The sequence below is a fragment of the Onychomys torridus genome, chromosome 18, assembly GCF_903995425.1.
Source record: "Onychomys torridus chromosome 18, mOncTor1.1, whole genome shotgun sequence".
In the NCBI taxonomy this organism is placed as follows: domain Eukaryota; kingdom Metazoa; phylum Chordata; class Mammalia; order Rodentia; family Cricetidae; genus Onychomys; species Onychomys torridus.
The window spans coordinates 10,942,294-10,969,353 of record NC_050460.1 but is presented as its reverse complement, the minus strand read 5'-3'; the positions used below and the strand labels follow the sequence as shown (position 1 = coordinate 10,969,353).

The 27,060-nt window shown below is 44.6% G+C and overlaps 1 protein-coding gene across 5 annotated transcripts in view; it reads left to right on the top strand.

The window, feature by feature from the left end:
- Positions 1 to 27,060, top strand: part of Adgrf5 (adhesion G protein-coupled receptor F5) — an 83,835-nt gene that overhangs the window by 18,638 nt on the left and 38,137 nt on the right. For all 5 annotated transcript variants that reach the window (XM_036167972.1, XM_036167975.1, XM_036167971.1 and 2 more), the window contains exons 2-3: positions 11,764 to 11,886; positions 18,243 to 18,297. In XM_036167972.1, coding sequence (XP_036023865.1) covers positions 11,788 to 11,886; positions 18,243 to 18,297 — 154 coding nt within the window. In that variant the 5' untranslated portion in view covers positions 11,764 to 11,787. The remainder of the gene's footprint in view (positions 1 to 11,763; positions 11,887 to 18,242; positions 18,298 to 27,060) is intronic.

Genomic DNA, 27,060 nt, shown 5'->3' with positions numbered 1-27,060 from the left:
TGAGTCCATTAGCTCTGCTGCATGCTTTGCTGGGGATTGGGAAAGTGCATCCAATTGCGTCATTTGGATGTTTACAGACTCGAACACCCACTGTCATCCCAGGAGCTTCCCAAAATCAGAGCAAGGTCCGCACACTTCACTGTTGCAGTTGGATCAGAACCTTTCTGGAAGGGACCTAGGCAGTGTGTTGTTTGCCGTCAAGCCCCCCAGTGGTTCCATTATGCCCCCGACTGTAAAGGGTGGAGTGGTACAGTGACATTACCTGGTTATGATTTTGAAAATCTGGGCCTGTGCCCAGTTGTGAGTGCTATGAGTTAGAACCCTGGCAGGCAAGGATGGAGAGGACATTCCTGTCTCCACCCAAAGTGGCATTGTCTTTTCCATTTAAACTGGAGTGACCCCACTGACTTGACACAGATATATTAGCGCCTGCTTCTTGCAGACCTCACAGAGTCTGATTAAATGTCCTAGTAAACAGGATATGCTCAGTTAAATGCATGAACTGGCTGTGGGCACACTGTAAATGCACAAGTGATTTACCAGTGTATTTCAGTTCACGTTGTTTAACTCTGGTCACCACCCTGAAAATAACTGAAATCTTGCTTATTTCCTAAAAGATAATTATAAAAATAAAGACTTTAAAGTCACAGCTTAGGAGAATCAGGTGTCCCAGAGCAGCTGGCTAGGTTTCACAGGATTAAGAATGCAGGCACCCTTGTCCTGTAATTCCTTTAGACTCTTAACATGAGCTGAGCTGCTAGTATTGAGAATTTGGGTGACATGTGTTTATGGAGTGCTCACTGTGTTCCAAGCACCATGGCCATTGTTTTGTGAAGATTACTCTTTTTGTTTAGTTGTGCCAACAGGCCTGTGTTATTGTAATCTTTATTTTATAGAGGAACAAATATATAAAGGTTAAGTAAATTGCTTAAAAAAACTAATGCATAATAGAGTCATAATTACATTTCAGGCAGTTTGACTTCAGAATTTATGTACCAAATTATTTCGCCACACTCCAAAAACCACAACAGCGGTGCCAAGAGATCCACAAGGCTGGGCCAGAAAAGTAGCTAGGTAGAGAAATGCAGGTGTATTTCAAAGAAGGATGCATTCCTGAAGAAAAGAGGAGAGACGGTGTGCCACAAGGCTAAGGACTCAGGCTTTGGTTTAGACACTACCACGTGCTGTGTGACCTGGGTATATTGTATATTTAGCTAGGCTTTGGTTTTCCCATTATACAAGTTGGGGATAATGGTAGTTTTCATAAGATAGGATCATAAAGAGTAAGTGAGTCTGATATGTGTGGGTCTTTAGCTTTAAATCTAGTCTGTAGACGTACTTGATAAAAGGTAGTGGTGGTCATTGTTACTGAGTAATTTTTAAAAGGGGGGAGGGGCCCAAAACAAAGCCCCAAGCTCAAAAAGGAAGAAAAATAGGTTCAAAGTGGTCAAGAACCATATGAGGAGACACTCAGAGGTGGCAGTCCATCCAGCCCACGTTTACCGTTAGTGTGTGTGCCGTGTTTTGTAAAGGAAGTCAGTAAAAGCTTGTGAGTAGATCTGTCTATATCCAAATATCATGGAGAGAACTTTGGCTGAGCTGGCTTTGCGTGAGGTTTCACTGGCTTGTTTGTCAGATGTTGCAGAAGCATCCATCCTCAGGACATCTGAAAATGTTGGAAGTGCTTGAATTAGATGCAGTGCTGATCTTGAGGAGAGTTCTACCAGAGAAAACTTAACAGTTGCTCTTGTGTAGGATGTGTGGTCAGAAAAAGCTGGAAGGGGCATTCAGGAGATTACAGCCATGATCCAGATGTGACTGGGTAACATCCAAACCCCCCCCCAGAAGGAACGTGAGCTCCTCCAAGAGTGTCATCAGTTACCTAGTTACTGCTTGGATGCCACTCCTTACCCCTGTCTGCTTCTTGTGCCCAAGAATAACAGTAGGGCTGTAGGCCTATGTACACACTACACAGTAGGGCCTCTGTATTCGGATAACAAAGCAGCAGAAATCCAACCCAGGAAGAGATGGTTAGGAAAGACTGTGGGTGCACAGAAGACAGCAGATTTGATTCTAGCTGAGCCAAATTTAGACTCAGATGGAGATGGTACAGCTGGAATTATGTGACTAGTATTTAGCAAATAGGCCAGGGTAGAAATAAAGCTTGGACTGTTCTCACAAAAAAAAAAAAAAAAAAAAGACTGTTCAAACTGTGGGACTAAACAAGATCCCCAAGAGCAAAGATGTCAAGGAAGAAAAGCCAAAACAGAAGGAGAGGCATTTGGCAAGACCTGGTTATGGGGGCTGTGGTAGATGAGAAAGGAGAGATGCAGGGGAATAGGATAAAGGAAGTCACAGAGCAGGGGACACAGGTGAGGAACAAGAGGGAGCCCCGGTGAGACACATTGTCAAGGTCTTTTTTGTAACATACTTCTCATAATAAGCCCTACAGTAAAGATTAATACATCTTGGAGCATTAAGGTCTTATAGTAAATCTGGAGAGAAAAATGAAATCTTTCATTAATGTTAAAATTAAACAGTATTCATAGTGGGAGAAACAAAAATGTGAGAGAATTAAGATCATGACCAAGGGTAGCCAGACCACATCCACATCGCAGGTAGTGTGGCCAGGTCTGGAAGGAGCAACTTCAGAAGGCTAAGATGGTCCCATAACAATGTACATGCTGGAATATTTTGTGTGTGTCTGTGTGCGCGTGCGCACGCATTCATACGTTCCTGGAGGCATGCATATGCATGTATGAAGGCATGTATGTTGAGGATAAGTGTCTCCTTCTAGGTGTCTTCCTCGGTCACTCCCCACCTTATGTTTTGAGCCAGGACTTTTCATTAAACCCAGAACTCACCAATTTAGCTAGACTTGTTGGCCAGCAAGTCACAGGGATCCTTCTAGCTCCACATAGTATTCTAGAAGTTTCTGCTGATCCTGGGTTTTTTATGTGATACTATAGGATTGAATTTAGGTCATCTTCTTGTATGCACAGCAAACAATTTACCAACTAGGCCAGCTCCCTAGCTCAACATGTTGAAATATTTTAAATTACAGGATAGACCACGACAGTTCTGATTTTCCACAATCCAGCAATGAAATAGTTAAGATCAGGCCCAGCAGAAGACTCCAGACTGCAGGGTTAGCCACACATCATTAGTGTTATTTAACTAGTCACCCAACAGCAGGAAACCTCCAGGACTGTGAAGCTTAAACCCACTCCTTCTCAATGGAGCCCTGTGGCTACCCCTGTCTGCAGCTGGAATGTCTGCTTGACATTGTTCTCTCTGGTGCAGGGAAACCCCTTTCTGTGAAACATTGAAGCTATGAGATAGAACAGATAAGAATTCAGTTAGGAACTTCATGTTTTCTTAAAGATGCTAATCTCCGCTGGAAGGTTAAAATCCCCCGGTGACTTACAAGAAGGCAAGAAGCCTAAAGAGTTATCAAGAATCAACACATGTGTAGTGTGTTTTGGAAAACTCCATCCCATTGTGTACAAACAAATGCTCCTCTGTAATCAGATAGTCTCCGAGCTGCTGGGACACAATGCTGCCACAGAAGCTTATTTCAAGGCAAAGGAAAATTAAATAGGGAAAAAAAAGTTCTTCAATAGAATCCTTTAATTGGCATTGTGTTTCGTGTTTGTGTTGAATAAATATTTACTTTATAATCCTGCATGTGCCAGGGATGAGTCATCGTATTAAATAAGGTCAATAGAGATAAGTCTTATCAACTCAGCCGTTGTGAATACAGGTCTGTTGGGAGCCTCTTAAAGCTACACTTAAGGATTTTGAATCTGCACTTCTGTGGTTCTGGAGGGAGGTTACATATGGACAGCATTCTATCCTTATTGCATCCTCAACCATCATACAGATGAATGAACACTTCTTATTTATTTATTTATTTATTTATTTATTTATTTATTTATTTTTGTTTCCTCTTTGTGTATGTGTATGTGTGTGTACATGCACTTTCATATGTATGTGCAGATACACACCCTCATGTGTCTATAGAGGCCAGAGGTCAACACTGGTTGTCTGTTTCCATAGCTCCCTACCTTTTTAATTAATGTTTTTGACTCACTGTCCCTGGAGTTCTCCAATTGGCTAGACTGGCTAACCACCAGTGATCCCCAAGGATACTGCTGTCTGTGTCTCTCCAGAGCTGGGATTATAGGCACACACAATCTTGCTCATTTTTCTTACATGGGTGCTAGGGATCCCAATCCAGTTTCTGACATTTGTGCAGGAAACACTCTCTCCATTAACCATCTCCCAGCCCAAAAGTTGTTTTCTCTTGGTTTGCTTTCTTACAATTCTGGGGACCAAGTCTTGGTAGGGTAGGCAATTGCTCTGCATTGAGCCACATCCCCAGTAAACAAAGAAATAATCTCGGAGTGTCAAGCTGCTCCTGAAATGAAGCCTCATCACCCATTGTCCATCATCTAGACAAGGAGCTTTGTTTTGTGTTATTCTCTCTTGTTATAGTCATAAGTGAACATACTATTTTTAGTCTAAGTCTTGATTTTGGTAAGGATATGTTTTTAAAAGGAGTCTAGTCTCTACCCTAGGACAAGAACATAAAGAGTATAAAGAGACAGCTCCTAAATTACTTCTGAGGGGTACAATATCATGTCTGGTACAATAATAACCAGACCACGTTGAGTTAGAGGCAAGGTTTCCCTTGATATCACCCTAGTATGAAATATAATTTGTTCAAATCATAAAAAAGAGAGCTATGGATACATTACCCAAGTATGCAGTGCAGCCTGAAGGACCACCACTCTCTTGAGGCCACTGTAAGCAAATTCTGGAGTCCTGGGCTTGCCATCTCCAATTCCTTACCTCCTACACACTCTACAACTCTTCCCAGGATGATTACCACCTCACAACCCCAATGAGACCTCTGTCCTTGTTAAGAGACCATCCAATGGACACCCTCAGTCCCTCCTTCGTGGACCACTCAGCATGGACAGTGTTGACCACATACTCTTTCTTAATGCCAGAGCTTCCTGGCTTACATCATTTCCTGCTAACTTGTTCACTGCTTTACTTTTCTGTTTGTTTTTGGAGACGGTCTCACATGCAGCTCAGGCTGGCCTTGAACTCAAGATCCCCGTGCCTTAGCTTCACAAGCACTGGGATTATAAGTGTGCACTGACACGGCTGACCTCTTTCCCTTCCTGCTATTCCAGTATCATTCCTAAATACCTGGATGCAATCATTGTCTTGGCCTGGAGCTGACTGTTTGGAATTCTGTTGAATTTGGTTCCAGCCTTCTTTCACACATGACTCTTTATGAAATCTTAACTAATCCTGTGGTCTACATTGTCAGGTTTGCCTACTCTGGCTTCTGTTCACCTTCCAGAATACCTGTCTTCTGCTCTTTTAATGTCCAGGCACTCTGACCCATTTATAGCTCCTTAAATGGACTGTGATTTCTACTACCTCAGGGCCTTTGCACATGGTGTTTTTAACCTGGAACCTCTTCTTCTAATTTACCCTCTCACCCTGCCTCCAACCTAAGGGTAATAAACACTGTGCCTGGAACACCTTCCACAGACCAAAGACTGGGTCAGCTCCTACTTATGGGTGTTTTGTTTTGTTTTTCCAGAAAGTTCAGCACACTGATAAAATGACCCACACTGGATTTAGGCTTCCTACATTTAAATTCTTGCTGAAAGTTGTTTAAGCCTTATGTGACTCAGTTAATTTTAGATCACACTGTTAATTACAAAGCATACCTGAAACCCTTCAGTGGGATTGTTATAAAGATGAAGTGATTAAATATGTTTGGTTCTCAGCATTGAGTACATAGCTACTGCTCAGGAACTGTTAATACTGCAGCGACCTGAGTAATTGATTCTTTAATGACATCTGTCGCTTCATTAGACTCCAGGCTCTATGGAGACAGGACCCACTTTCTCAGTGACTGCCACTTCCTTGAGCCCAGCAGAACACCTGGCACTTGTCAGGACCTAATAAATGGACACACAAATAGATGGGAGAGGGAATCATGGCTTCGTGGAACAATACATGTCATGCAGGCAGGAAGGCCCAGGGCCTGCATAAGTGTGTGTAGGTGTTCTGGGAATAGGACTGTTTATAGTTATACAAATCAAGTCCCTAGCATTAGGAGGCAGCCTTTTCCTGGACGTGGTGGGGGGGGGTAAACTTTGAATGTACAGTGACTGCTGGGCCTATGAGATGAAGATTAATGAACCAAGTAAATGGCAGGATTATCTTAGTTTGCCAAACTCTTAAAATAGTTTGCTGACAATTGTTACCCTCCACCCTCAAGAATGGTTTTTGTTGGACTTTTTGCTTTTGTATGAACACTGGAAAAACTTGCGCTATTTTGTATATTCCTATATCAGCCAACATTAGTAGGAGAAATATGGAGAAGACTTATTAAACACATTATTAAAAAATAAAAGCCAGGTCATGGGGGGCCCTTGGGTACCCATGAGAGTACTTTTAGTTTGAAAGTCATTAAGAGCTAAGCAGAGAAGGCCTAGAGATAAAGGTGCTTCAGAAAGACTTAATCTGGGCCAAAGCAAAAGGGTCACAGTTGTTGTTGACATGGTACACAGGTCAGGAAGGGAGGCCTGGGTCAGGTCTCACATCAGAGGGGGTGACTTTAGAAGTTGATCTGTAAGATTGCATCTGAGATGCAAAAAAAAAAAAAAGTAAGGAACTGTACATGTTTCAAAGTCACAGACTTCCCAAAGCCAACTACTGTAACTCAACTTGCAATCATTGAGTCCTGACAAATCCTTGCCTTACTTCACAAGAAAATGCTCTGAAGATAAAGTGACCTGCCTGCATCACACAGATAACTTCTGGCAATGTGAGGCTAGATTCATGTTTCAGCTGCTTGGTTCATTTTGAGAATTTTTTCTATTTATTATTGTTGCTGTTTCACCAAGATATTTGATTGGCTCAAATGCCCTTTCTCTGGTGGATAGGTCTCTTAGTAATCAATTTCTCCACTATCTGGTACCAGCAGTGTGGCTCTGAGCCCTGAACAAAGTTTCCATTTCTATATCTGGAAAGTAAGTAGGAATAATTTAGTAGTCTCACAGAGTTGTAGATGGTGGAGGGGATTAAATAAGAAAATCCTCCTTTTTTGTTTTGTTTTGTTTTGTTTTTCAAGACAGGGCTTGTCTATATAGTTTTGGTGCCTGTCCTGGATCTTGCTCTGTAGACCAGGCTGGCCTCAAATTCACAGAGATCTACCTGGCTTTGCCTCCCGAGTGCTAGGATTAAAGGCATGTGGCACCACTGCCGGGCAAATCCTTGCTGTGGGATAATGCTTTTGTACACAGGTTTAATAAAAACACTGATTAGCCAGTAGCCAGGCAGGAAGTATAGGTAGGATAAACAGACAAGGAGAATTCTGGGAAGAGGAAGGCTGAGTCAGGATGGCAGCCTGTTGTCCAGGAAGCATCATGTAATGGAACACAGGTAAAGCCACGGAACATTTGGTGACATATAGATTAACAGAAATGGGCTGAGTTTAGGTGTAAGAGCTAGTCAGTAGGAAGCCTGAGTTAATGGCCAAGCAGTTTTAATTAATACAAGCCGCTGTGTGTTTATTTGGGTCTGAGTGCCTGTGGACTGGGCAGGACACAGGAAAACTTCCAGCTGCAAATCTTTTCTTATTTCTAGAGATGATATCTTGATGTGTAGCTGAGGCTACCTTTAAACTCATGGTCTTCCTCTTATTTCCTGAATACTGGAAGGCTTGCACTATGGTACCCAGAGGGCATCACCCTTATAAAGAGCTTAACACACACTGGGTTGTGGTAAGCTTCTGTCATTGCTAGGGACTGTCATCTCCATCACCACCTGCAATTATCCAATATCCTATCCACATGGCTCACCAGGCTGTAGGAAAATATGATTAGCTGGATTTTTAAGAATCATTGGTAACTGCTTGAGTTCTGACTGTCTCCATCCCTAGCTGGCTGTGAGATAAAGTTAGCCCTAAGCTTTAGGAACCTCATCTGAAAAACCAAGATGGCTGAGTGTATTTGGTGAGGGGAAGATGGGAGAACATGGGAAGGCAGAGCTGTAGGAAGTTTACCAAGCCAATCATTTCAAAAAGAACCCCACAATGGCCCTGTTAGGAGCATCCTGGCATCAGACAATGTAGATGTGACCATTTTATGATCAGGAGTTGAACTCTGCAAGAAACCTGTTCATTTTCTTCTCTCTTGCCATTTCCTCACTTGTAATAAAATCAGAGTTAGCTGGGACCACTGGCGAGATTCTAGTAGAAGGGTCTGTCTTCACTTCAGGTTATTTCTCAGGTTTGGGTGAACAGACTGGAGCTTCACTGTGCCTTTCCTGGTACACAGCCACTCTGCAAGAGACCATTGATATTGACAGCCAAGGAGTCAGACGTGTCATGGTCCAAGTTGTTGCTGAGAATAACTGTGACTTATTCCTGGAATATGACATCAGCCTGCACTTTCCTTTCATCTGCTTCTTAAAACTTCATAGACAGGAAGACTGAGTCTGAGGTGACTGGGAAGTTGCTCAGCATGATGAGGTTAATCCTAGCAATTAGACCACAGTTCCCATGATCAGCCAGCTCACACAAGTAGGTGGCTTATAGCAGAGTGTCCAATATGTTAATTCATTAAGAGAAAGATCGGGAATGGCCACAGATACTTTTCTTGCTCCTCTGCGTCTCTTTGACCTTCACTCAAGGGATGTTAGAAGCAATATGTGTTATTCTAGGGGCATTACACCTAAAGGCACTATGGCCACACATGGCTTGAATGTGGGAGGCAGCTCCAGTTCTCAGCTGGATCAGTGTGGATATTTTCTCACTAGCTGAGTTGCAAAGCACCAACTGGATTCCTCCTGGGTGAGAACTCCTGTGAGCCAGAGGGCAGGTACATTAATAAGATCAATGGCAAGGCCGAGAAAAATTGCAGCTTCACACATCTTCCCTGATGAAGTGGGAACCTCAGTTGCTACAGGGGTCTCCAACTGGCACTGTGTTCCTTCTGACCAAGCCCCTGCCTCACGACTTGCCAATTATTTGGAATATTGCTTTCCCTTCAGAGTAATGGTTTTCTCCTTTCTTCCAAAGGAGGCCACATCTTTGCAGTGTAGTTGACAATTGTCCCTAATTCCAGAGAATATTCGTAGGAAGAGTCCTATCTCTTTGGAGACACACACACACACACACACACACACACACACACACACACACACCCCAAATGAGTCAAGCAATGTATTATATTTTTCTCCAAATGTCTCAACAGAAAGAAGAATGTCTCCTTTACCAAGAACAGTCTCAAAGGAGGCTAAGAGGTAGAGAGAGATGGAACTGTAATGGCCACTGACCTATATTAGTGCATCAGATGTGACAATTTAGGGACATTATAGTTCACCATAACTCTAACACAAACAGAAAAGATTCACTGAAGCATTTGAGAAGTAAAGAGCAGAGCTTTACTATGGTCCCTATCCCCCACCCCCAACCTCTACTCCCAACCCCGGCCCATGCCTGAGTCCCTCCCTAGGCTCCCTAACTATTCTGTTATTATTTCTCACACCCTTGACTAAATGCCTCATTGTGGTGTGGACCAGTGTAGAACATGCTCTGTTGGGACCTGAGAAGATTAATTCACCTCCCGAGGAAGTATCCTGTGGATATATAGAATGGATTGATTCATCTTGGAGATAGCTGCTATCAGCAGACATTATCAGCCTATGCCCACATCAAACATAAAGACTAATGTATCTCTACCGTTTCCCTGCGGCAGATGCATCTGGCCTGTGGCATCTGCCCCCATAGCTGAAATTGCAAAGCATTGTCCTAAAATCACTGAGCTGAAGAATTTAAAAAATGCATTAATTGCAAGATGTGCCAACTGAAACATTTCACAATGCCATGTGTTTCCCTCTTTCTCACGAGGGTGGAGGAAAAGGCAGTTGGTTCTTGATTCACATACAGTTCTTCCTGGCACATGCTTCTTGGCCCTCATCAGTGTGGCATCCTGAGCCCGAGCCTCTGGTGTTCTCTGCAGCTCCTTCCTGGCTTCCCATTGCCCTCGTTCACTGACTATTGGGGTGATAACGGTTGCCGTATTCACTGTGCTTTGATATTTCCAATTCTTTTCTCAGGAGCTCTTCCTGACTTTTAATCTCATCTTTATCTCAGGAAATTCTGAGAGACTTAAGGGAGGAAGTATAATGATATCCACTTTACAGGTGAAGTATTGGGGGTCAAGAAACAGGAGATTTAGTCTCAAGGATACAGGTCACAATAACGACCTAATCCTGGTCCCTAATCCAAATCCCCCATCTTGATCTGTGGCTCTTTTCAGTGGCACACATCATGTGGGCATAGAAAACTCCAGTGAGAGGGCCAGGCAGGTGGCTCAGTGGGTCACATGCCTGCTGTATTACCATGTTGTTCAATCCCTAGCACCCATGTCAATGCCCAGTATGGTCTCCAGCATCTGTAATCTCAGCACTGGGGAGGTAGACAGGCAGGTCCTGGATTTGATGACCAGACAGTTGAGTCAGCGGTTGAGCTCCAGGTTCAATGAAAGACCTGCCTCAAGATAAGGTGGAACACTACAGAGGAATATTCCTGACATTGACCTCTGGCCTCCTTACGTGCATACATAGGTGAGCCAACCTGTGTGCACACTGCACGTGCACATGAAGTCAGAAAAGAAATGAGTCATTTTTCTTGATTCCTGGATGTACTTGGCTTGAGTTTATTGCTCCGATTTTCAAACACAAGAATCATTGATTTGGTTATAAGAAAGCTCCTATATACATAACCAGCATTCTACAGAAAGAGTTTAAAAATTAGCATGTCTAATAGAATACTTTATGGTATTAATATCATATATGTTTTATACCATGATATAGTGTTATAAAGTAAAACTGGCATTTTTATAACTAAATACTAGTAAGTCCTAGCCTATTAATATGGTTAAAGAGTAAACTGAATGGGTTGCTTTCAGAATTAAAAATATATATATATATAGGTTAAGATAGAATAGGGTAGACATGAAAAATACTGAAGGGCAGACAACGTAGCAAAAAGTGAGGCAAATTTCCTGAATGATTTTATGGTACAGTCTATGTAGTGGACTACATTAAAGAGATTTTCCCTGTCTCTCTGTGCAGATCTAGGTATGTGGGGTGTGCATAGGCCACGATGGAGGACAACCCCAAGTATCTAGCCTTACCTTGTCTGAGGCAGGGTCTCTTTGACGTTCACTCCTGTGAACACCTGGCTAGGAGCTTTTGGAGACCCTGTTCATTTCATTTCTCATCTGTCCACAGCAGCTCTGGATTTATAGATGGTGCGGCCTCACCTGGCTTTATATAGGTGCTGGGGATGCAAGATCCAGGCCTAACAGTATCTCTTACTAAAATGTCTATCTCTTTTTTTCTTGCTTTTTTTCTTCAGTCTCATTTTCTCCTCCTTTCATTCATCCCACTCTTCTTCACATGTGCAGGAACTGAACCCCCAAACCTGCTACCTTTGTTTCATTTACTTGCATTAACAGCCCCAAACACCTTCCTCTCCTCATCCTCCCTGATGTGTTTATGTCCCCACTGAGACAAAGCTTGTTCCTCAATTTGCTTGTCAGTGCCCTTCTCCTCTATTGAGAAGTCCTGTGTGATGTGGCTTTCCAGACAGGGTGGCAACTCTTTCCTTGTTTCATAGATCAACTGCCGTGTCTCTAAAGCATCCCATTTCCATTTCAGGCAAAACAACTTGAATCTGAAGAGATGAAATCGCCAAGGACAGCCGCGTTCTGCTTCGTGCTTATTGTGATCTGTTCTGAAACGACGTTGAGCATGACTACACAGCCCATTGTTCATCCTTCGGTGAGTAAATCCACATCTGCAGTCATTTCCCTGAGGCAGGTCTTTGATTTCCTGGTATGGTTGACATCAGAAAACAATTCTTTTAAAAAATGACAGAGGAGGAGATTTTGAGGCAGCGCTTCAACCTTCTAGAGTTGGAAATCAGTGGTAGTGTCAGGAGATCACCCAGCTCCCTCACTAGACTGCCATCTCCATGTCCAAGCTGGCTGGTGGGCTTCATCCAGCCAAGGCAAGCTGTAAATACAGATCAACCCGAACTTGTAGATTTACTTAAAACAGTCAACATAACTCGATTGCATGGTTCTTGACGGTAACCTCTGTAGATGACAACATCATGTTGCCATCTCAGAAATGTTGGGGAAACCCACTAGGCTGAGGCTTCATACTGAAGCTGGCAGTGGCAAAGCAGATTTGGAAGGCCGAGCAGAAAATGTGTTCTCAAAGGACTTTACCTGAGCATCAGACTGCAGCACAGTTCCAAATCCTTTCATCTCTGTGTGTGTCACAGTCAAAGCTTAGCATCACAGGACCACAGCTAGTGTCTAAGATTCTTCCCCAGGAATCATGCAGGCTGTTTGTCTTCGGAACGTGAGGAGTGGGGGGGGGGGCATTCAGTTAAGTAAAGGGAAGGATGCATATACTGCTTCATGCGGGATTCTTTATCCCACTTCTCCTTACACCAGAGGCAATGCCATTGCTGACTGGGAATAAGACATGCAATTCTGCATCTTCTCTACAGCTACAGAATCATGCAAATAGTAGTACCAATTTCCTGTGATTGTTATGAGAATTAAATTAGCTTATGTTTATAGCAGGCATCAGAATGTTCTGTTTTAGTCTATAAATCACTATTGAAGTTTTGATGATTCCAAGGTAAATAAAGCTTGTCTTTGAGATTTTTTTTCCTTGTATTGAACTTAATCTCAGGAGATTGGAATTGGATTCAGGGAGTAAAAACTATTCACACTTAGTGTGTTGTAAGTATTTGATCTTGCTTTCAGCATTTTGTCTCATCACTGTGGTTCTTGGTTTTCTTGGTACTGTAACAAATGCCTAGCAAATATCTGACATGGAGAACATGAAAAGGAAAGCTTTCGTGCTGGTTCACAGTTCTAGAGACTTTAGTTGCTGGAGGGACGGCACAGAAGACCACAAGATGTGCATCACAGTAGCCATGACAGGAAGGAGATGCTCATGTTTGGCTCCTTTTCTTCTCTCCTCTTTCTGCTCATCCCTGTTGCCCTTCCACCCTCTGCTGCCCCCTAATATAGGGATGATGCCAGCCACACCAGGGTGGGTCTGTTCTCAGGCAATCCTCTCTGGAAACGCCTCTGCAGACACAGGCGATCCTTGATCCAGTCACATTGGCTATGGAGGTTTATCTTCTCAATTAGCTTATGTGGTTGTTTTTTTTTTCATTCCCCCATTTCAGAGTCTCCCCCCCCCCCCCCCCCCCCCCCCCCCGCTTGGTCTAGATTTTCTTTGTCTCTTTTGTTTTTCTCTCTCATAACTTGAGGAATGCATACAATATGTCTCTTCCCCCAAACCTTGGTTTGTGGGGAGCAGTTGAGGCAAGAGAATGAGCCAGCCTGCTCATTAGATTGAGGAGGGAACATTTGCACCTGTACAGCACTGGTTACTCGGAAGACATGGTGTCTCTAGTGACAGCTTGAGGTGATTTCCACATTGAGGTTAGCCTAACCTCTCCTCCAGAAGTGACTCCAGAGATCACACTCACAGTAACAAGCTGTGCATGTGTAACTCTGGCATCACATGTGGAATGAAATCCAGCTCCAATCCACATAAGCTTCAGAGATTTTATTAATTTTCATCATATATTTGAACCTATGTCCTCTGTATAAAATGAGAACAAGTAATATCCCCTTCTCTAGCTTGTTGTAAAGATCATACACATGCTTCTTCACTAGTTCACAGGATAAGGGTTTCTGAATTGGTCCTTATAGGTGATATATGTTGCTAGCCTTCTGTGAGGAATCTTGGGAAAGTAGTTCCATGTTATCCAACTTGGAAGCAAAAGGTTAGGTTAGCATTCTAGGCTAACAAAAGGAGTGAGTGGCAGGCTCTGGTGATGGGAGCTGATGTGGGACAGCTGGATTCTCTAGTAACCATCTTGTTCACCTTCCGTCCCTTTAGATTTTCTTCCCCACCTTTCAAGCTGGGGAGATGGCTTAGTTGCTGAGCCTTTCTGGCTCTGCAAGAATGAGAACCCAAGTGTGATCCTCAGCATCCATGTGAAAAAGCCAAATGTAGTAGTGCATGCTCATCATTGCACACTCACCACTAGCTAGTCTAGCCATATTTGATGAGTCTCAGGTAAAAAAGAGAAATCCTATATCAAAAACTAAGGTGTAGATAGAGTAACTGAAGAAGGCATCTAAAGTTAACCTCTGGCATCCATACGTACACACACACACACACACACACACACACACACACACACACACCACCTCTCATTCCTGACTGATTACTCTCCAACTCCAGGCCACCACACTTCCACCAAAATTATTTAGAAAGTCATCTTGTATGGAAGGTGGGGCTCTTCCTGGAACTGGTGGCCTTGTCTCTTCCGACTGAAGCTCTGCCATCAGGAAATCCCTGGTGGATGGAGTTGTGGCTCAGAGCCTCATCTGGAGAACTTTGCCTAGGGTGTAGGGACAGATCCAAGTGGGAACTGTTGTGTCTAACCTGAAAACACCCCAGAGCTGTGTGATCCTCTAGCTGGATCAATTTCCCTTCTTTAACTATTCTAGCCAGAAAGCATGTTTTAGTTGAAAAAGCAAGTGTTAGAGTCTCAAGGTTACCCAAACTAGAATCTCTGGAGGACTCAGTATGGTAAGGATGGTCCCAGGGAGCCCAGGACAGCAGGACACATAAGCACATACCACTGCCATAGGCCATGTCAGGACTTCATATGCCTCTGTACAGGTTATTGTTTAGAAAGCAGGAATCGGAACTTAGGAGGAGTGGATGACTTTTCCAGCCTCTCGCAGGAGGAGGCAGTTGAAGTCAGTTCATGATATGACCCTGGCTTTGCCTGTTTAAATCAAGACCTAGCACCCAACAGCCCAGTTCTGTGCAGAACTCTCCAGAAGATTGGGCAGGGACAAGATGTGAGAGCAGTACCTTACAAAGATGAGTCCAGAAAGTTCCAGATGGTTACTCTAAAGAGTTGAGAAAGTTGTGACTCCCTAAAGGTATCTTCACACATGGGAGGTACTGGTCACAGGGCCCCGAACCTATAGTTGTGCCCAGTCAGTCTGTGGGAAGGAAGGGCAAAATTCTGTCCTCACAAAGACTTGAGGCACTGTGCATTAGAAGAGAAATGCACCTTGATATTTTACACGCCTCAGCCAGCAGCGATTTTGGAGCCCCACCAGAAGACAGAAAACATGTAGACTTGACCCAGAAGAGCTGCTCAAAGGTCACCCTTTGGGACCAGCTCCTCTTGGTTTGTCTGAACCCCTCAAATACATCTTAGGACTGAGCTAGGTGGCTAGCCTCTCCCCAGCCCCCAGAGAGTATAAAAACAGGACTGCAGGATAGAACCTTCCTTCTGCCTGGGCACAGGGCCAAGCCAGCAGCAGGGGAAACTGCCAGGAACCACCCTATACATCGACTGAGTGACTTCAGTTCCTGTGTGCTTACATTCCTCTGCAACAACCTCACTGCAGAGGAAGCAGCAATTGGGCTTTTGAAATTCCAGGCACCGTCCATCAGGTCTCTAGTTCTCCAGGAGCATTTGTGAACCAACTCCCAGCTACACGTTCCCTCCCCATTCCCCTTCTACACATTTCAATCTTCTCCTCAGCTTGTGTTTCTTGTGGACTTTAAGGAGGGCAACACACAAAGCAACTGATAATTTCCCAAAAGTGCAGCCTAGAAAGTGGGGGTGGAGACCAGCCATGGAAAGAGTTTGTTGAAAAGGAGAGAGAGAACAGGTCGAGGTGGAGCACACCTTTAATCCCAGCAGAGGCAGAGGCAGGAGGATCTCTAAGTTTGAGGCCAGCCTGGTCTACAGAGTGAGTTCCAGCACAGCCAGGGCTGTTACACGGAGAAATACTGTCTTGAAAAAATAAAAATAAAAAAGAAAGAAAAGGAGAAAGGGAGGAAGAGGAGGAAGAGGCAGTAGGGTGTGGAGAGACACATTGAGCAGGAGAAGACTGTTCCCTGAGAGGCTTTGTTTCCCATGTGTCTCCTAAGTTTTTCTGTGCAAGGGCAGACTCTGGAGTCAGGCTAGTGAAGTTCAAATTCTGAGTCCTGAAACACAAGGACCTTAGGCAACCATATTTGACTTCCTGTATCTGTGTTTCCTTATCAGTGAAATGTGAGTAGTCATAGAACCTTTGATTGTCCTGGTGTGGAGTGTGATACATCTTAGGAATTTTGTTAGAGTTGAGAGACAGAAAACAAACTACAAAATCACAACAGACACCCAGCAATGAGGATACACTTGGCATTGTGTGACCTTCAGAGATGTGTGCAGCTCACAGGAAAGGACACATCCATGTGTGTAGGGTCCATCTGGGAAAACTTCAAAGAAACTAAGCTTGTTCGCTAAGCCTTAGGGGGAGCTTGCTTTGTGGATTATCCCAGGAGTCTTCCTGCAGGCAGGAAGCAATGAGAAAGAGAAAAGCCATATTAAGTCAAGGCAAAGGGAAGGGTTGGTTACTGCTACTGAGTGGAAACTGATCCCATCAGCAAAATAGACTGTTCACCACAGATAGGTTGGAAAGGATGGCGTTGAGAAGAACCAGATAGCAGACAGGTGAGAAGTATCCCAAGGCAGTGTGGCATCTGATTCTAGACAGTGCTTATGTGCAGCCAAAGCTTTCTATTCTATATGTATAGTAACCATTTGACCTTTGCAAGGACCTGTATTTATCCCCAAGCTCCTCATTAGGAGAGAGCCATAGAGATTCAATAACTTGTTTGAGGTCACACCGCTGTCTGATGGTGGAGCTGAGATTGGAGCTTAGCATCAGTAGAGTCCTCATTCTCTATGTGTGTATGTGGTAGGGCTGGGAGGGGGGTGCACGAGTATGTGCAGATGTGTGGACGTGTGTGTAGAGACCAGAGCTTCCTCCGTTTGGCATCCTGCTCAGTCACCCTCTGTCTTATTCCCTTGACACAGAAGCTCTTGCTGAACTTCTTGATGAAAAACTAGGCTGGGATCCAGCAAAGCCCAGCTCTCCTCCTCTCTCTGCTCCCCACTCTACTGGGGTTATATGTGTGTGAGGTCATGCCCAACTTTTTACTTGGGTTCCAGGCATTTGAACTCAGGTAACCACACTTGCACAGCAAGTGCTTTTATCCATTGCTCTGGTTTGTTTCCAAAAGCACTTGTGGAGAGAAGGATTTATTTCCTTTTACAGCTTACCGTCCATCATCCAGGGAAGCCAAGGCAGGAACTTAAAGCAGAAACTGAGGCAGGGAGGCATGTGCTTCCTGTCTTGCTCCCTCTGGCATGCTCACTCAGCTGCCTTCCTCATACAGCACAGGCTGACTGGCTAGGGATGGTCCGGCCCATAGTGGGCTAGGACTTCCTACACCAATACACAATCTTCATGCCCCCAGGCCTCAGCTGATAAAGGAAAGTCCTCAACTGAGGTTCCCTCTCTTGAGTGGGTCAAGTTGATAACCAAGAGCAGCCATCACACCTGTTGAGCTATCTCCCTTGTCCAAGGCTTTGCTTTTAACCACTGTACATCATAATAACAAAAATTTGCTTAGAACTCACCCTATGCCATTTTTGTAGTTCACTTGAGCCTTGTAATGGTCCTATGATGTTGACACTGTCCTTAGTCCTATTTCACAGAAAAGGAAAGTAAGGCCCACTTCCCTACAGCTGCAAAGCTAGAAAGAGGCATAGATATATATGCAGATGTCTCACCATAGACATCATCTAGAATCTAGGAGAAAAAGGCCCAGAGGAGGGGACTATCATGTCTAAGCAGGTAGTGGTTAAGCAGCCTTAACAGCAATAGAAGCACTGAGGACATCCTCAGTGAATGCTGGGAAAAGACAGGGAGGTTGACTCATGCTTCAGACCACTGTCCCAACTTAGGGTTCAAATCTCGGATATAGAGAACATAGATTGGAGGAGAGCAGTGTCTGTTTCTAGACAGGGCTTGCAGAGCAGAGATACAAAGAGGCTCAGAAAGCAGTGAGTTCTTCCACCTCTAGATCGAGGGACTGGTTTATACAAAGACACTCCTGTGGTGTTTTTCCCATATCAGCATCTGTTTTCAGGTGTGATGCTGAGCGGCCTGGGAGTGGGAAGCCAAGGTAAGAGAGTTCCCCAGTATCGACTGACATATTTCAAATTTTTCTTCCAGATTCTCCATGACCATGGCCTGGCAGAGGAAGAGCCTTTGAGGCAGAAACGAGCAGGTATGTGCAATTCTTGCTTGGAGTCTCTTTTAGAAATCCAACAAGATGGCATTTGCTGTAACTCTACAATTGATTCTCCTCCCGTCTCTCATACAAGGTATGAGCCTTCCATTGCCAGACAAACACTCCACCTCCATCTCTTTTGTTATTTATTTGTTTGTTTGTTTGTTAAATACAAGTATGCATGAGTGTGCATGTGTATATGTAGGTTAGAGGTGGCATTCATCAGGAGCCATCCCCCCTTGTTTGTTGAGATAGGGTTTCTTACTAGTTGGGAAGCAATCCACCCCCAAGCAGGCTAGGCTGGCTGGCCAGCGAGAGCCCCAGAGCTCTGCCTGTTTTTCCCTCCAGAGCACTAAGACTGTGAATGTGTGATACCACCATGTCCAGGTTTGTAAATGTGGGTTCTGGGGATGGAACTTAGGTCCTAACGCTTACACTGAAGGAACCACTTTACCAACTGAGTAATTTTTCCAACTGTTTAGTCAAAGTTCTATTACTGTGAAGAGACACCATGGCCATGGCAGCTCTTATAAAGGAAAACAGTTAATTGGGGCTGGCTTACAGTTCAGAGGTTTTTTAGTTCATTGTCATCATGGTGGGGAAGCATGGTGGAATGCAGGCAGACGTGGTGCTGGATAATATCTGAGAGTTCTATGTCCAGATAGATCCACAGGCAGCAGGCAGAGAGAGAGAGACACTGGGCCTGGCTTGAACTTCTGAGACCTCAAAGCCCACCCCCAGTGACACACTTCCTCCAACAAGGCCACACCTACTCCAACAAGGCCACACGTCCTAATAGTGCTACTTCCTGTGGGGACCATTTTCACCACCGTGCCATTATTTATTTATTTATAGATAGGTTCTTGCTAAGTTGCCCATGTTGGTCTTGAACTTGGGATCTTCCTGCCTCAGCCTTCTAAGTGGCTGGGATTGCAGACTTCCAAACCAGGAGATGAGAAAACTTTTTCAAACATAAGTGTTCTCCATGGCTCAGTCTCCCAGTAACTCACGGGAATTAAAAGTAATAAAGAGTGCTTTTTTGTTTGCTAAAACTAACTATAAAGAACCCCCATTTTCAGCTTTATCAAGTAATGTTAAGTGGCCACAGAGACACCTTGCAACCCCTTTCTTCATGTCACCACTGCTCCTCGACGCCCCCTAACCTCCGGTTGCTCTCCAGTGCCACCAGAACTCCTTCCCAAGCCAGCAGCCCCTGTCTCCTTTCAGGCCTCCATTCTCACTTTGAGACCCGCCTGCCCTCTGCTGCCCGCCCCTTGCCTGGTTTTCTTTTTCTCTCTCTTTCATCTCCCTCTCTTCTTTGTCCGCTTCCAGTTTATCCTTCACTTTATTGTCCCAGTGGACTCCAGAGTCCCTTCTGCTTCCTTCCCTGAAGCCAGCCTGGAGCTGCTGTACTCATAATCAAGTGCAATGCCTCCATTATCCCGTCAACCCTGTGAACTCCCCTTTACCCAGGGACAGGCATTGAGCCAGAGATGTGTCCATTTGTACTGTGGAAGGTTTCCATGGTTCAAAATGGAGCCATGTGTGGATGAGTCCCTGCTCTGGTTTCTACCAAGTTCTTCCAGGGAGCAGCTGGTCTCCCTGTTCTTCTGAGCCTGGCTCTCTGTCACTCATGTGAGCATCCTAAGGGGGTAGTTCTGGGACAGGAAATACTGGCACATCTAAGGATTGAACATTCCAAAATTTTTCCAGGCTTGCTTTCACTAAAACAATCGTGACAATGATAAGTCACCATGAAAACGTGTTTTCCGTTTATTATACGTGATGCCCAGTGTTCTCGGGCCGCTAGAGTCAATGGGAAGCGTTAAAGAATCAGCCCGTCCTCTGCGGATGATGGATTTGCCTTGGTACTTTTACAAAATTGCCAGTGTGAGAAGTAGCCATCGAAAGTTCCAGTGCTGGGCCCTCGGTGGTGGGATTGTAAGCTGCAGTGAGAATGGGAGTCTCCAGCTAAGTGAAGGAAGGAGGAGATGAAGGCATTACAAGTGGCCACCCCAGAGGATGCCCACGTTTGACCTGCTGTGCTCATCACGTGAGGAGTTCAGGTGGGAGTTAAAGGTCAGAACATTGCACCTGTTCTGGGAAATGTATGCCTCCATTTCTTAGCCCATGATAGCAGGAGGTGTTAAGGTTCTAGAAGAAATAAACTTAGCAATGGAATTTCCTTCTTAATTACTGGACCATATCTTTACAACTTGGGATAAAAATCATCTTTTTAAAAATATTCTTTGAGAATTTCATATATATAACATATATGTATACACACAATATTTTGATCATAACTCAATTCATCGTTAATGGCTGAATCAATATTTATATTTATTCTTAGGACATAATAGATGTCTGCATATGTGACAAGTCAGATGCCCAAGCTCACTGTCCTCCTGAGATGTACATTTGTGTGTGTGCAAATGTTTGTGTTCATATAAACACATCACATACATGTATCCATCGTGTACTTTATACATATATCAGAGTTATATTTCAAGGGCCTGAAGCTAATGAGATAGCTCAGTTGGTAACGTGTTGCCACACAAGCATGTGGACCTGAGTTTGATCCCCTGCATCCATATCAAAAGCCAGGTGGAGTGGGGCCCAGGTTGTATAAGCCCAGCACTAGGGATGCAGAGACAGGAGGACCCAATGGGCTTCATTGGCCTGACAGGCTAGCCAGCTAAGTCCCAGGTCCCAGTGAGAGACACTGTCTCCAAAAACAAAGTGAACAGAATCCCAAGGAATGACACCCAAGACTGACATCTGGTTTCCACATGTACAAACATACATACCTAAACATGCTCACATACACATACATACATCCATGAACATACATACATACATACATACATACATACATACATACACACACACACACACACACACACACACACACACACACACACACGCTTCCATTTGAAGAAAAAGATATTTCCCCAGCACTGAGAGGTCATTCACTTGGTACCAGTCCCAGAGATTGACCTGATGGCAGGAATATGATGCCATGACACACCAGCTGGCATTTTAGGAAAACTCCTTCCCTGCTGTTGGTGAGGAGCCTGCACAGAACCCAAGCTCAGAAGCAAGAATATGTGTGGAGTTCCTTGAGAAAGCCAAGTGTGGCTGTGGGAGAGAAGGAGGAGCTAGGATGGGTGAAAACATCCAGGATTGTCACTATCACATCGGGAAGTAGGGTCCAGGACAGCTGGAGGCTGGCACCGAGGACAATGGTGAAAACCACTGAAAGTGACAGTGATCCAGGTGGTCTTGGCTGAATTAATTAGATAAAAAAAATCAGTGTGCTGAGAAGCCAGCTTCCCACGTGGGCCCTGACGAGAGGAGCAAAGCAGAGGGCATGCTTGCCCAAGGCCATTTAAGAAAAGAGGTACAGAAGCCGGTGTGACAGGGAGAAGAGGTGTGCAATGTGCAGAAGACAAGGAAGCGCAGACCTAAGAGACTATGTGTTTGGGAAAGCTGTAGAGAGAGGCCTGGGCTGGAGAGGATTTTAGAGATTGAAGATAAACCCCAAATGTGGTCTTGTCAGGCTACTGGGTCAAAACACCCAACACAGGCAATTTAAGAAGGGAAGGAATAAGACACGCACTAGAGCAAGCCAATGTCACTCAGTGTCCCAGCAGGCAGCACTAATTGTACTCAGTGGGTTTTGGAGAGTCCGAGAGAGGGAGACAGACAGAGACAGAGAGACAGAGAGACACTGAAGTGGGTATGGTGGAAGGTCTCTAGGAGGAGTGGGCAGAGGGAGGGGACATTGGAGGCAGACCGGATCAAGATATTTTGTATACATTCATGAAACTGTCAAAGAATAAATAAAAGGTATTTTGAGAAAGAAAGAAGGAGGCTGTTGGTTTGTAGTTCCAAGTGCTGACTGTCATGGAGGGCCAGGACTGGAGGCAAGCCTTGAGGCGCTGGTCACATCACCTCTCCAATCAGGATGCAGAGAGAGATGGATGCTGGTGTTCAGTCGCTTTGTCATTATTCAGCCCAGAACCCCAGCTCAGGGGATGGAGTGTCCTACACTCCAGGTGGGCCCTTCCCTTTCAGCGGATCTCTGCAAATGCCCTCAAGGGCACAACCAGAGCTGGGTCTCCTAGAGGGGTTCTGAATCACAATCAAGTCGATAATCAAAATTTACCATCCACAGGGAATTTTCATGGGGGTCTTCAAGGGAACATTCTTACCGTTTAGGATAGCAGAAATGCTGATGCTCAAGTTCTCAACTTGGAGTTTCTGAGCTAAAGTGGAGAGAGTGTTTTGAGCCCTGACACTGGAGAAGTCCTACCAACTTGTCCTTGGATTCAGGAGTGACTGGTGGGAAGCAGAAGGGCAGGAAGGGAGGAATCTGGGTGCATAGAGCTGCTGGACATGCTAGCATCCTCACACCTTCCATCCAGAGCAAAGCCCTCTAGAGGTGTGAGCAGGTCTCTGGCTGCCTATGAGGAAATCCTGACTTCTTACAGACATGACAGTTTGTGTGCATGGGCCCTTTTGTGATCTAGGTTCAACATATACTGTGCAAACCTGAGTCTGTGGTGCAGAGCCTGGAGATTCATGGCTGTACTTCTGGGATCATGTGGTGTGTGCATAGACTGGTGATGGGATGACAGGAGGGGCTGGGTTCTCCCTGGCTGACGTGTGGGGTTGGTCCAGGGCTCGGTTCAGTTTTAAACTTAACATTGAGTGTCAAGAAAAACTTCTCCTTTTGGTTTTCTTGTTTTGGTTTATTTTTTATTTTATTTTATTTTATTTTTGGTTTTTCAAGACAGGGTTTCTCTGTGTAGCCCTGGCTATTTTGGAACTCACTCTGTAGACCAGGCTGGCCTCGAACTCACTGAGATCCACCTGCCTCTGCCTCCCAAGCACTGGGATTAAAGGTCTGCACTACCACTGCCCAGCTTTTTTTTTTTAAATCTGATTTTTTTGACCATTTGAAGGTGAGATATGATCAAATTAAGGTTAATTTTGTTTTACTACTAATACATATCATTATATGCGTGTGTGTGTGTGTGTGTGTGTGTGTGTGTGTGTGTGTGTGTGTGAAAAGTCCTCAGCAATGAAGAATCACTGCTCCCTTCTCCTGGATGAGGTCAGCAGGCATTCATTCATTCACTCCTGGAGATTCATTCATGCATCTACTTAAGCTCTGCTGCTGAGAATCCCTAGTTCCCATCAGTTGCTAGGCAAAAAAACGGTATTGTTTGCTTAAACAGCTGCAGTTAAGACCCAGCATTGCTTATGGCTTTTGGTGGCCAATTTTCCAGAAATGTCCCTTTCAGATAAGTGCTTCAAGGCTGGCAGTGATTTGTGGGAAAGAAGAAGGGAAATCCTGGTTAGTTAGTGTCCCCTGGACTGGCGGATGGGCATCGTCTGACACTAATGACACCAGGAATGTTCTACCCTCCACTCAGGGCAGTGTGAGCCAGAAAAATCCAGACAAACAACACAAAGGGCAAAGGACGTGCAGACAAAGAAAATATGGTGAGCTGCCAGGTGGCAGAGCAGGCTGAGGGTCAACAAAGATACACACAGGGAAGGAGGGGAGCTGTGGTCTGACCCTCCTGAGTCCTGCAGCAAGAGCAAGACAAGGATGTCACTTTCCCAGGCTCTGAGGTCTTCAGGTTCATGAGGTGATAGAAAGGTGGCGTTTGGCATTTCTTTTTTTTTTCCTCATTGTTTTTAGATTTATTTGTGTTATTTGTACATACATATGTGCTTTTCCTTCCTGTATGTATACTTCACATGTGTCCTGGTGCCTGCAGAGTTCAGAAGAGAGCATAAGATGCTGTAGTTACAGATGGTTGTGAGCAAGCGTGTGGGTGCAGGGATCCAAAGCCAGGTCCTCTGCCGGAACAGTGAATGCTCCTAACCCCTGAGTCATCCCCAGGCCCTAGAGTTTAACATCCCTAACTCAAGGCTTCCACCTGCCTAAGGGAAACAAGAGGCTATCACACTGATACCTGAGCTGCTGGGTGAGTTGCTTTAATGCCAGGATTCTGGAACCTTGATACCATCCTAAGATCTACAAAGAAAAGAGTGGCCCAAGCAGGAGTCACCTTATGGCCCTCTAGGGAGCCAAGAGAGCTGCAACTCACTCAGAGCACGCGTGTTCATTTGCGCTTCCCAGAGCGATGTTCTCTTGCTTGCTGGTTCCTCTTTCACCTCATTCTCGTCTCAGCTCAATACCTAGAACTTTAAAAAGGTCTTTTCTGGCCATCCTTCATCATCATCATCATCATCACCACCACCATCATTGTCACTATAATCATCATCACCATCACCATCATCATCCCATTACCCTGTCTCTCTGCTTCCTTATTCTATTTCATGCAGAACTGTCTGATATTAAGATACAGACTGCCCAGCTGAGGAGAGAAAATATCATGGAGACAGGACTTTGCTTCTTTTATTAATCCAGTGCTGGGGCATCTATCACAGTGCTGGGAAACAGGCACTCAGTGAATGGTACACTGCAACAAAATCAGTAAATCGAGGAACAGATACGTGTAACGTCAGCAAGGCTGGTGGGCAAAAGCCTTTGTCCTGAGTTTGGATTTCTAAGATATTTATGGTGCTGACAGATTTGGAGAAATTTTTCAAGACTGTCTGTCGCATTTACTATTAATAATTTTGGTTTTGGGGGTTGGGGATTTAGCTCAGTAGTAGAGCGCTTGCCTAGCAAGCACAAGGCCCTGGGTTCGGTCCTCAGCTCCAGCAAAAAAAAAAAAAAAAAAAATTTGTTTTTGAGCTTGACTTTTAAAAAATAATTAAGAATATTAATTTATCACTAGGCCATATTTAACAATAGTATGTTTTTATAGTGCTTTAGGGTTTTGTGAAATGATTGCTTTTCTTATCTCCTTCCTTTAGCGTTGTAGCAGGGTGTGATGAAAAGAAAATGGACTTTGGAGTCAGTAAAACGTCTTTCTAAATCTTAGCTCAGGTATTACTTTATGACATCAACTCTCAGTGCCTCAGTTTTGGCGCCTGCCAAGTGGAAGTATGCATATTGCCCTCACAGCCCTTTACCCAGCCAGACAAGAGCAAATAGCAGCTGCTGCGACTACTGCTACTGTTCATCTCCTCCTTCACCTGGTATCCCCAGAAGGGGACCCCTAGAAACTTGTGTCAGCTCTTCTGAGGTAAAATCTGTGAACAGGGCTGGAGAGATGGCTCAGTGCTTGTTGCTTGTTGCTCTTCCAGAGGACCTGAGTTCCATTCCCAGCACCCACATTGTGCAGCTCACAACCACCTGTAACTCTTGCCCTGCAGGATCTGACACCCAGTCTCCATGGGAACTGCATATCTATGGTATACTGACATCTAGGTAAATAAGAAAATCTTAAAAACACAAGAGGCTAAGCAATAAAATAATAGGGAGTACCTATTTGCCACCAGGAGCAGCAGCAGATGACTGACCATAAAAGGCAAAACACCCCAAAAGCAAGTCTATTAAAGTCAGTTCTCCAGGATCACTAGAAATATTTCATCCTTTGGTTGAGAATGTCTGATCTCCAGTAACCTACACATGAAAATCACCTAAGAAGATTTTAATAGAGCAGATATCCAGGCCTAACTCTCTATATAAATAAAGAGTACAATTCACTTCACCTGGGCACGTAATGCCCTAGATGTGAGTAGCTCTCAGTCAAGGTCAGGAGTGGGTGCTACCTAAGGACAAGCCTGTGGCTGCCTAATTGCAATGGCGTGTCTGAGGCTTCTTCAGAGAATTTACTGTTTTCAAAAAGAGACATTTCTGACCAGGCCTAGTGGCACACGCTGGAAATCCTAACACTTAAAAGGAACATGAATTAGAGGCTAGCCTAAGCTACACAGTAAACTCTAAGCCAGCCTGGGTTTATGGCAAGACCTCTTGAAAAAGAGGGGGAAGTGGAGGAGGAACTGTAGATTCCAGGTCCTCATCAGTGTGTAAGTCACCTGAGGGTGACTCTAAAGCTTCCTGAGGTGCTGGAGAAAGTGATGGGTGGGTGGGAGAAGAGCATCGTGGCGGCTAGTGCTAAGAGCGGCGTGAATCCCAAAGGCTGACTCTCAATACATCACAAGGTCCTTTACTCCCGGGATTTATGCTTTCGGTTCAGTTTTGTGAAAATCTAAGCAGAACTGCCTGGGATTTCACCAGGAGTGCTGACATTCATGGATAGCTGTTGCTTTTCAGGTCCACACTTGTTCTGTTCTTGTGTCTGAAAGGGGCACAGGAAGGAGGGCTTTGGGCCGGGGAGGACCCTCAGGTAGGTATCAGTGTCAAGTTGGGACGCAGCCATACAAACAGCAAAGTAGATGATAGAAGACTGTTGTTGACCCCACCCATCCAGAGCAGCCACCATCCAGGAAATCCTGTTTGCATTCATGGGAGGACCCTGAGCTGGTGAATTTACCGGAGGGAATAAACATGGTCATGTGACTTTTCAGGGAAAAAGAATGTTCTGGAATGTCGATGTAAATACAGTTCAGCTGCCCTATTGGAAATGCTCCTAGTGGGCAAGATGGGTGTGTCTGGAGTTAGAATCACACAAGCTAACACTAGCCATTCTTCTCGGATGCTTGTTCTCATCACAGAACATTTGAGAATTAAAAACAAACCAAAGACCAGAAAACTTGAGGCAATGTCTCTATGTCATGATAGACAAGACTCCATATTAGACTTCACAAGTGACTTTTAAATTTAATTTTAGTTTAGTTTTGTTTTTGAGGCAAGGTCTCATGAATCCC